Source organism: Bombyx mandarina, chromosome 22, assembly GCF_030267445.1.
Source record: "Bombyx mandarina strain Sakado chromosome 22, ASM3026744v2".
NCBI lineage: Eukaryota > Metazoa > Arthropoda > Insecta > Lepidoptera > Bombycidae > Bombyx > Bombyx mandarina.
In genome coordinates, this window is record NC_143228.1 from 13,157,044 (window position 1) to 13,168,530 (window position 11,487).

Below are 11,487 nucleotides of genomic sequence, written 5' to 3' on the forward strand. Positions count from 1 at the left end.
TTTCATACTCCGCTCAATTTTCGTAAAAAGGGGTACAAATTTTTTGCTTCACGTATTAATTAATATATAGATATACTAGCGACCCGCCCTCGCTTCGCTTCGGAAACATTAAAACACACATGAAACCAAAAAAAAAAAATAAAAAAAAAATTAAAAAAAGTAGCCTATGTTCATCAGGGACAATGTCGGCTTCTAATGGAAAAAGAATTTTTCAAATCGGTCCAGTAGTTTCGGAGCCTATTCGAAACAAACAAACAAACAAATCTTTCCTCTTTATAATATTAGTATAGATAAGTCTACAGTGGTTTTTACGGATGTTCTGTTATAACTACTGAACCATGTATCAGATTGACTTGAAACTTGGTATCCATGTAGAAAGTACATGTACTTAATGCATAGGCCAATATTTATATGAGCGTTGGACTCCCTACACCAGTTGCGGGGGCGTAAATGATGAGAATCTTTGTGGGGGTGAGAAATAATAATGTTAATTTTAAATGCCCAGCGAAACGGAGGGGTACAGCTAGTAATTAATAATTTAGATTAGAAATTACAACATTGTCGCATGTAATAATATAATAAAAATTTTTGTAAGTTCATTTATTCGTAATCTATGTGTTTCCGTATAAGGTTCAGGGAATATAGAAACGTTTTGTAAGTTTTTAATGGATATTATTTGAAAATATATATTATTTTTCTCATTAATGAATCTCTGCATTTCTAAAATATATGATAGACATGTGGATGCGCTACAAAATTTCTTTATACTTATTGAATCTTATATGAAAACACAAGAGATGAAGTAACTTAATTTTATATGTATATATTTATATCAGCCCCAATCGGTCGAGAAACTGATGAAGAAGCTAGTGTCGCTGTACGAGACGAAGGAGGACGACGTGTCGCGCTCGGCCATCGCGCTCACCCTCAAAGCCGTGTCCAAGGCCAAGCTCGAGCACATCAAGGACAACGAGGCCGTGCTGGCACCCATGGTGTTCCTCGCCATGCACGGGCTGGAGGACGACGGTACGCTTAGTGCATCGACGTTTACATGAATAAAGTCTGAATGATCTTTGGAAGTAAATACTGTCGATCGAAGCTGCTGTGGACATCTTCACGTTAAATAGTTTTTTGAGCCCGCACGAGTACGCATCATCACCCCGCCTATTATAGACCGGATACTTAGAACTCAAGTTGGGTAACGGCATTTATGTTGTTGATGTCTATGGGCTCAGGTAACCACTTAAAACTAGGTTGGCCGTTACGCGAGAGGCATTACGCCGTCCAAGTGACGTAACAAAGTCGACGAGGTCACAACCAACTAGATGTTAAGTTGTTATAGACAGTTATAGGAGTGGGGGTACACTCCTTTCGGCTGAGCCAGTGTTCGCCCCTCTGTCTTCTTTCTTCGTCTTATGTTTGGGAAATTATTGGTGGCCTCGATGCCTTTCTAGTTTTACTAGGGCAGGTGGGCGAGCAGGGCTCAGTCAGTACCCCTCTGTCTTGGTAAAAGGAGCCAGTCGTCCCTCCTTCCCTCCGAAAAAAAAAGAATCATTTGACATGCTTCCACACAACTAGGCCGGATGAGTTTACAGGGGCTTGCTTTATTAAATCTAAATTTAAAATACTCTCATCCCTAAAATTATTATTAACATCGCTTCTGATCTAATGTCAAAATTGAATCTGTCCCTCGACAGCGGAGATATTCGAAGACCTATGGATGGACATCAGCCCGGGCCGAGAGACCGGCATCAAACAGCATCTGCCCCTCATACGCACCGAGATAGAGCGAGCTCTCAACCTGAGCAGCTGGACCAAGAAGATACAGGTCATTTAAAACATCACCACCATAATAGTATTTACAATTTTGTTTTATTGTTGTTGAATTCATTTCATATTAATATCATAAACTATTTTGTTATTGTAATATACAAAAATAACTAACTACTGTATGCGCGCGAGTTCATGTCCATCGGGGCCAGAGGCGACGTGCGGGAGACAGCTCGCCCCACCTTCGCCCACCTCCCTGCGTTTGTCTGACGTCGAGTGTTGTCCTTGACGGTTGTGACGCGCGCTTATCGATATCGAAAATTGACGCTAACGAAAAAAGATACATACTGATTCCGACTCTGATCTGTCGGTTGTTTTTTCATTTGATAGTGATTGAATTGGAATTTAAAAAATATTTTTCTCAATTAGAAATAAACAAGTAATTACTTATCACATTTATTTTATTTCATAAATTGCAAAATTACCTTAAGTTACATTAAAGCAAATTGACAGCTGTTGACTAAATCGGTGGTTATTATCGACATTACCTTAATTAACTAGGTCACAGCACTACCGCATTCCTCAGGATGGACATGAACTCGCGCGCCTACTGTATACTACATTTTATCAGAAAATTTGACGATGGGTTATGTCGCGTGGTTTGTCGCGTTTTTGATATAATCACCTATAACCAAATACCTTTTTTTTAAAACAATAGTTAGTTTAAGTTGTTTGTATTCAAGCCCGAGTAACAGGAGCATCGTTGTCTCGGCAGGCGGCGAACGCCATAAAGACGATATGCAAGGTGCTGTCGGCGGGGCTGGGCGAGCAGAGGGAGCAGTTCGTGCGCTCGCTGCTGGCCGCCATACACGGCAAGACCTACAGCGGCAAGCACAACGTGGTGCAGGCGCTCGCCGCACTGTGCGCGTGAGTAGCGCCAGTTATGGTCTTCTTAGTTCATTCAGACCATACCATACCAGACATATCAGTGGTATTCATTCAGACCAGATATATATTTATAAATATATATGTGTATATATATTAGCGGACCCGACAGGCGTTGTCCTGCATACACTAAATGAATGAAATGAATGAATGCATACACAAAAACCTATACTAATATTATAACGCTGAAGAGTATGCTTGTTTGAACGCACTAATCTCAGGAACTACTGGTCCGGTTTGAAAAAATCTTTCAGTGTTAGATAATTCATTTATCGAGGAATGCTATAGGTTATATAACATCACGGCAAGACCAATACAAGTGGAGCACCAATAAAGAATGTTTCAAAATAGAGGTTTAAATAGTTTCTTAACATTCTATAACTCAAAAATATTTTCATTTTCTACGTAAATGAAGTCGTGGGTAAAATTTAGCGTTATGCCAAAGTAATTATTCCATGCGGACGGAGTCCCGGGCAAAAGCTAGTTCATTCATATCGGTCCAGCCGTTTAGGACGAGTTCAGTGAAATACACACGTACAGTAGAATTATATATATATAATATATATTGAAATTAATTTCACAGGATAAAAGACAAGGAATCTCCATTGTCTCCAGCGCTGGCCAACGAGTGCGTGAACGCGCTGCTGGCGGAGTGCCGCAAGCAGGACATGGTGTACAAGAAGCACGCCATCACGGCGCTGGGCGAGGCGCTCTCCGTCGTGCACTGCGACCGGTTCAGTCAAGTCTATGAGATTGTTAAAGTTATACTCTCCAAGGTGAGCTGACATGACGTTACAATACCGACCCATAGACAACTCAGTGTTGTCCGAGCGCTAAATGTCTCTAACCCATAGACACAGCCCACTGTGTTTCTCGCCGGATCTTCTCAGTGGGTCGCGTTTCCGATCCGCTGGTAGATTCTGCGAAGCACTACCCTTGCGAGGGCTAGTGTTAGCAACGTCCTTTGGTTAAAGCCCCGTGAGCTGACCTACTCGTCCGGTGAATTTAGCATGACTCTTCGATCTGACTAGAATACGTAGGTTAAAAAAAACATGTCCTTTTTCAAACGAAGCTTGTGGAGAGTACTTAACGGTAGGCAGCAGGTTGGTTCTGTTCCTGGCATTGCTAATGTCCATGGGCGATGGTAACCGATCACTATCAGGTGGGCCGTTATTAAATGCCAATGTCACAGACATGAGAACGTCAAGGGATGTGTTCAGTACAGCCTAAGAAATATTGATCTTTGCTTAGATTGAAATGGTGGTGGTCGGTTATTTAGTATAATACTCGTGCCAATATGAAATTTATAATTTTCGGTGATCCCTTAATATCAAGTCGCGAATGACGTCTACTGAATAGAAAAATGTCAAGAGAGTCCCATATAAAAGAATCCAATACAATATTAATTTAACGACAAAATAGGAATCCCTAAATTCATCCGAATAGGGCTGTAAGTATTTTATCGTATTCGTAGGACGAATCGTCGGTGGGTAAAGATTCGGACGACGACGACATAGAGGGCGTGAGGCAGCGACGCGAACAGTTGTCCGAGCTCAAGGAGGCGGCCTACGAGCTGCTCGGCAAGGCCTGGCCCAAGGACTATGAAACACAGGGTGTGTATTTAGATTGAAGTGAAACTTCTAATGCGACTTCCAACAAGGTTGCGTTAAACGTTTAACGCAACCGTGGAATAGAAAGAGACAGAGCGAGAGTGAATGCGTGGCACGCGAACGCATGCGCGTAGTCTACCTGTTACAGGCCAGCGCGAGCGTTAGCAACGAGTGGCGTCCAATATTTTAATGAAGTATTTAAAAAATATATAAATATGTAGTCATAAATAGTTTTTATATCTATAATTTAAAATATATATATTATTATCGACCAGAAGTGAGGTAGTTAACAAAAAGAAATAAATAACACAGAACTGGCCTAATTATATTTCACTGAATTAACAAAACTTCTAACAAAATGATTTCAATTTACTATTAACGAAAACTGTTAAAATTACACAAGTCACAAACATGTTTCAACAAGAAGCGCACACACGAACGCCACGCACAAAAAAGAGGCAAAGGCGCAGCAAGGGATCGTTTTTATAGTTTTAGCGCTGGCTCTCGGTCGGGGGTTGCCTGGACTCGGTAACAATATAATATAAATGTTGAAGATGTCGCATCTTTTATACACCGCGCTATTTATTACAAGAGCAATATGATTTAAGGAGGAATAATGGAGAAAACCACAATACTACACATCGAAAAAGAAGTTTCACTTTATTCACGTGCACCAAGTTGCACGCGCACCATTTTTTCTGTATAAACTATTTACTTAATTAATAATAATGGTATCGTCTCTACGACTCAAGAAATAAAATAGATTTTCGATCGGGCTCAAAGTACGTTGACCCCGTTGAGTTTCTCGCCGGATCTTCTCAGTGAGTCGCGATTCCGATCCGGTAGTAGATCTGCTTATCCATGCTAGGACTAGTGTTAACAAATTCTCTCAGATTGAGGCCGCGAGCTTAGCTATCCTTCCAGGCGTAGCTGCAATATTATTGTTACGCGATAACAAACTATTTATAGTAGTAGGCGATTTTTATTAAAGCAAAACGATTATTTTATCACTATTTTTATAAAACTTTTGCTTATGCGTTGGTGCGTTGTATATCTCTCGATCGGCAACATATCCGAAGCTTGTCTAGATGGCGCTGCTAACACATATCACATACAATTGATTTATTTTAGAAACCATCAAATAAAGTCTTATAATTCTCACATTTTACTCCATTTTTGACGTCAAGCTAAATCTCAACGCACGCTGCCACGCTCTCTACGTAATTGCTGTATCTGAATCTGTAATCTACTTTTGCCTTGTAGTGTAGCCCATAGTGACGTCATACGTAATGAGTTTGAGTTGAACTAAAGTTTAATAAACTTTCGCGGCATTTTGAAAATAATACCTGTTCGGTTTCTCGTCGTCTATACTGGGACAATTTGGAGGTTATTACATATCGAATAGCGTTGCATATCGCATACATTTATTTATTCTCACGTAAAGAACAGATAATAATTGCACTTTTTTGTCTAACTATCAGATGTAATCATTGTAATTATTTCAACAGAGAAACGAGAACATTACGATATAATCGCATGTTAGTTTTAACATAATTTCGAAGTATACAAAAAGTGTATTAAACCGTAAGCAAATCTGACGACATGTTCTATGGAAATTAATTGTACATTCACAGAGAAATATCAAAACGAATTCTTCGAGCATTGTTCGTCAACGTTCCCCTCGTGCTCGCGCTCCACCCAGCTGTCCATACTGATGTCCATCAACTACGTGGTGGAGCGGCTCGTCGTGCTGAACGGCAACGAGCCCATGGACACCGACGCCGATGACGTCACGCCCGCCGACCGCGACAAGGCAGTCAGCGCCGTCATCGGACACGTCGGCGCTGTCATCGACCACACTCTCAGTGAGCTGACATATTACGAACCTATTGTGAAGAATCATTGTGACAGACAATTTAAGTTTCAAATTTTTTTTATTGCTTATATGGATGAACGATCTCACAGCCCACCTGGTGTTAAGTGGTTACTGGAGCCCATAGACATCTACAACGTAAATGCGACACCCACCTTAAGATATAAGTTCTTAAGTCTCAGTATAGTTAGAACGGCTCCCCCACACCTCAAGCCGAAACGCATTACTGCTTCACGGCAGAAATAGGCAGGGTGGTGGTACCTACCCGTGTGGACTCAAGAGGTCCTGCCACCAGTAAATTATAGTAAGTCTTGATACAATCACTACTACGCTATTACGCTTACCGGTCATCGTTGTCGTCGAACCCACGGAATAGATAAATAAGGTTGGAATGGTAATGTAGGCGGGGCAAGCGTGCCACAGTTATGATTGTACAAACATAACTCGACCGATTCTTTCATTCACCGCGTTTAGTGCGCTTCGGACTACTTTGGCGAACAGATATCCGCTTTATAGTGCCGTGTTGTGCAATTATAACTTGTAAAACAAAAAATCAGACCTCAAGTATAGAGCGAGGAGGTATATCTTTCGATCGGTAAGTCGAAATTACCATTTAATTACAATATTATTTGTCTAAAACATAAAAATATACTGAGCATTATGAAATTCCAAACATTAACAATATTATTGCAGCAAGTTATAAATAGCATACATTGCGCGATGTGTACTCGCACAATGAACGCAATGACCAAGTCAGCTTCCAATGTACTACATGCATTGCGTTCTCTATACTTCAATCTTTGAAATTTCGGCCTTTGCCCTGATTGGCCGTGGTGCAGTTTGTCGATAGTGAGGTGACCATGTGGTGAAATAAAATCATCGACAGAATTCTCGACTATATTTACATTTGACATGGATAATTTTTGCATTATTTTATATTTAATTAATGATACCTAGTTTAATCTTAGTGAGACGTATTTTGAGTAAAATAAATATGTATTATTATTATTGAATTATTATCATTGAATTAAAGTGAAGGTATAATATAAAGGGACATGTAGACCTCTCATTTACGGGTATTTACTATATTGTCTAAAACGTATTAAAATCTAAGTAAAATGCCATTTGACTTAAGCAGTAAATAAAAAATTTTAGGTTTCCTAAAGAACCTAACGCCAGGGAACAATGGATTGACGTGACAGGTAGAGGAAACTGGAGACAAAGACGAGTACTATTTGCTCTAAACATTTTACTGAAAATGATTTTACCATAAAAAAATCAGAATACACTTAGTTTTGAAAAATTCATTCGCAATTAATAGCAAGCGCCAACTGCTTAACAAATACGTTTTATTCCAGCGACAGTGACTATTTGTAATTAATAAAAGTAAAATAGTTTTTTTTTTCAATATTTATTTCATGTTTCATTTTCTCCATTCATTCATCAGATAATTTATCGATAAAGAATATCGATTTTATCAAGCACTAGCGTGTATGAACATTTTTATTGCCTTTTTGCGTGTGTGAGTGTGTATGCTAACGGGTGTTTTGTGCTAGTTTGCGAACGAATATCTGTCCTGAGATTTATGTGTGGATGTTATTGTTGTGTGCGACATACTTGTAATCACAGTGTGTGTATGTGTAGAAATTAAAATAGTGGGGATGAAGCGGCGACACTGGTTCTAATACAAAATTAGAGCAAAGGCCTTTCCAACCTTATTTATCTATTCCGTGGTCGAACCCGTCGCTTGCGACGAAGGACTCGATGAGTAAATTAATCCATAGACACAGCCCACTGAGCTTCTCGCCGGATCTTCTCAGTGGGTCGCGTTTCCGATCCGGTGGTAGATTCTGCGAAGCACGGCTCTTGCTTGGGTTCATGTTAGCAACGTCGTCAGGTTTGAGCCCCGTGAGCTCACCCACTGGTTAAGTTTACGCTGAAATAAGCCTATCAAGGCTATCAGCTTAGGTAGGGGAAAAAAACGCGTCATCTGTGGGTTTTGAGTATTATGTACTTTATATCATTAAATCTGGCCCTACATGCGGCCAATGATCGGAGTCGCTGGAGGGACATTACAAGAAGTAAAATCCTGTCGAAATATGATGGTCACGACCCTCAGCAGTGAGGAAACGACGCGAGGAGGAGGAGGATTATTAAATCTCTCCATTTTGTTTCAGCAAACATCAACCAGGTTCGCCATCGACGGGACGCCCTTAAAATTATGGAAATACTTATCAAACAATTAAAAGGTATGTGTGAGTATTTCGGAGAACGCCGACGAGAAAACGGCCTAAATGCAACAATGGACTATGTCATTGGAAATAAATGCAATCTAATTGCAAAATAATTGATACTTAGAGATCATGTCTCAAAGTGAGTGGGGGCATTCACATAGACTAAACATTCACATTGAATAGACTGTGGTAACTAGGTCACACCAGGTGGATTGTTCACCGAATTAAAAAAACGAAACGATTTTACTATTTCGAGAGGTGAAAAACTTTGGTTTTTATTTTTTATTGTTTAGATGGGTGGACGAGCTCAACAGCCCACCTGGTCTTCAGTACTTACTGGAGCCCATAGACATCTACAATGTAAATGCGGCCACCCATCTTGAGATATAAGTTCTAAAGTCTCCGTATAGTTACAACGGCTGCCCCGCCCTGCAAACCGAAACGCATTACTGCTTCACGGCAGAAATAGGCAGGGTGGTGGTACCTACTCGTGTGGACTCGCAAGAGGTCCTACCACCAGTAAGATAACTGATAAAGATAACTAGACGTATTCCCCATATATACTTACATTAAAAAAAAAACAATTAATTCAAACCATCAATTTGTCAATCTGAAGGAAATAGGCATATTTCACTGGAATTGAACCCACGACTCGCACTACGATAAACATTCTGCATTTTATGCGTGTGCGTATAACGGTATTTATTTTGTTTAGATCTCAAAAAACCCGAAGAACTCAATAGGCTAAGGAAAATATACCAGAACTACTCGAAAAATCTATCGAAGGATTCATCACACGAAATCAGAACCAATGCCGACAGTATTAAGGTTCATTTTAAATAGATTAAATGTAAAAATACGATATCAATCGGTTTCAGTGATGAATGTAGTTTGTTTAGTAAAAACGTATGTATGTACCTTTATTGTAATATGGATGTGTGTATTGATCTTTTATGTGACGAGGGAACTGTATTGTGCCGGAATACTTTCGTATGTACGTCTGTGATTGATGAGGACTCGGAGGTTCAAGTTATAGTCCTCGAGCCGCACTCGTCATATATTCGAAGGTCAGAAAGAGGACACGTGACCTCAACTGTAGGCCCCAATATGAGTACGGGGTAATGTGCGGCAGGTGCCCGTGGACAACACCGGTGTCGAGGGCAATGAGCCCTCTCGGTGCAAACGGGGTTTGCCCGCCCCCCTAAAGATTTAAACATTGTATGCAAATGAATTTTCGTGAGAATGCGTTCGGTGCAATTTTGATGTTATGCAAAAGAGTGCAAGTGTAGTATGAACAACAAAATCACGATGAAATGTGTCTGACAGATGAGAGTATAAGACAAGGAATATACGGTTTGATATTGTATCTATTAATTATGTGAAGTAATTGTTATGTTTTATGTTTACTGAAACGCAGAGCTGAGGAATATGCTTAGGAGAAGATGTAGGTACTAACAAAAAACAAAACATTTCCACAACGATCAAGTGCCTGTAGTCCGTCTATTGTTTAATTCTAATTGTCTTTAATATTTTTTACAAAATACTACTGTAATACAATAAAGTCTAATTATTTTTACAGAATACAACTATAGATTTGATCCTTTAATTACTCTTATGGCCATTAAAAAAGTTTCCAAATTAATCATATTTATAATTTATATTGCTTAAATGGATGAACGAGCTCACGTTGTTACCTTGTGTTAAGTAGTTAACGGAACCCGTTGATATCAATAGTGCAGTGTCGCCATCCACTTGGAGTCATGAATTCGAAGTCACGGGACGGTAGTACAACTGCTCAGCATTCAAATCGAAACAAATTAGTGCTTCGCGGCAGAAATAAGATTTGTTCCTACCCGCACGGACTCACAAGACGCGCTACCACCTCAATAAACCGCATTAAAACTTCTTAAACTCGTGGCAAATAAGTTTTGGAGCTTTGGTTTTTTATTAGACGAGGTTATTCTTTCACCGTGAAACTCATTCGTGAAAAATTGGTATTTGGCTGCGGGTTTTGAACATCGGCATGGTCTCATCGCTTGATATGAATGTACCGGAAATCTTACCTTTCAGGCCACTACTACTTCAGTTAATAGACTTGTCTTGTGCAAATGTTTTGTTGATAATGTAACGTTCATACGACGCCCTAATAATGGCGGTAATACTGGATAGCTCCAAATTGATAAATTCATTTATGATCAGTAAATTATTTAAAAAAACAAATCTGTTTATTGAATTGATTTTATTATGTATTAAATATTATTGAATTTAATTCGCAGGTTCTTCTGGAAAACTGGCCTTAGTAGATTTTACATTGACTGTACGCTTTTGGATTTTCAATAAAAAGGTTTTGTATGATTAATTTGAAATATTGAGTTTAGTAAAATAAAAGTTCATTATAATATTAACATATTCACATCAGCATTTATTAAATAAACCTATGGAATGAAACAAACGTGCCAAAGCACAACAAATTTTAGTGAAAAACAATTCGTATAATATGATTAACTAATTTACAAAACATTGTTTTTTCTACATTACATCTCTTAAAATCATTGCACAAACTTTATGGTAATGTTTAAAATCTATTCATAAACTCTAGTAAGTAATAAAATAATTACTTTTAAGAAGTTAAGTGATTGTTTAAGAAATAACCTAGTTGCCATGAATTTCAAATAATCGCCATCATCATTCAGCTAATAATAATTAACAGTGGAACGAGAAACAACTACATTTCAATAAGAAAATTAAAATGCATAGAAAATAGATACCAGAATGAAATCTAAGTCTACATATAAATTGTAAAAGTGTATTAATCTCTAGCCAAATAAACGTGAATACAATTTAGAGTGTGTGTTTTAATCAATCTATAAATAATTTTGGAGTTTTCACAGCGGTTTAGATTAAGCGCAGGTCCACTTTATAAACCTTACGTCGAAAAAGACATATTTATTTGTCTCTGCTTTTGCCTGTACTAATCTTTATGGAGTTATATGTGTATAAATATACCACGCATGACTTATACAAATTGACTATTTATACGCATTTTAATATTAAA

General features: G+C 38.7%; 1 protein-coding gene across 1 annotated transcript in view; it reads left to right on the forward strand.

The window, feature by feature from the left end:
* Positions 1-11,278, forward strand: part of LOC114245909 (proteasome adapter and scaffold protein ECM29) — a 44,877-nt gene extending 33,599 nt beyond the window's left edge. The window contains exons 30-38 of the mRNA XM_089736630.1: positions 837-1,026; positions 1,698-1,828; positions 2,546-2,697; positions 3,299-3,491; positions 4,190-4,328; positions 5,960-6,190; positions 8,376-8,447; positions 9,148-9,260; positions 10,709-11,278. Coding sequence (XP_089592756.1) covers positions 837-1,026; positions 1,698-1,828; positions 2,546-2,697; positions 3,299-3,491; positions 4,190-4,328; positions 5,960-6,190; positions 8,376-8,447; positions 9,148-9,260; positions 10,709-10,732 — 1,245 coding nt within the window. The 3' untranslated portion in view covers positions 10,733-11,278. The remainder of the gene's footprint in view (positions 1-836; positions 1,027-1,697; positions 1,829-2,545; positions 2,698-3,298; positions 3,492-4,189; positions 4,329-5,959; positions 6,191-8,375; positions 8,448-9,147; positions 9,261-10,708) is intronic.
* Positions 11,279-11,487: the final 209 nt, after the last annotated feature.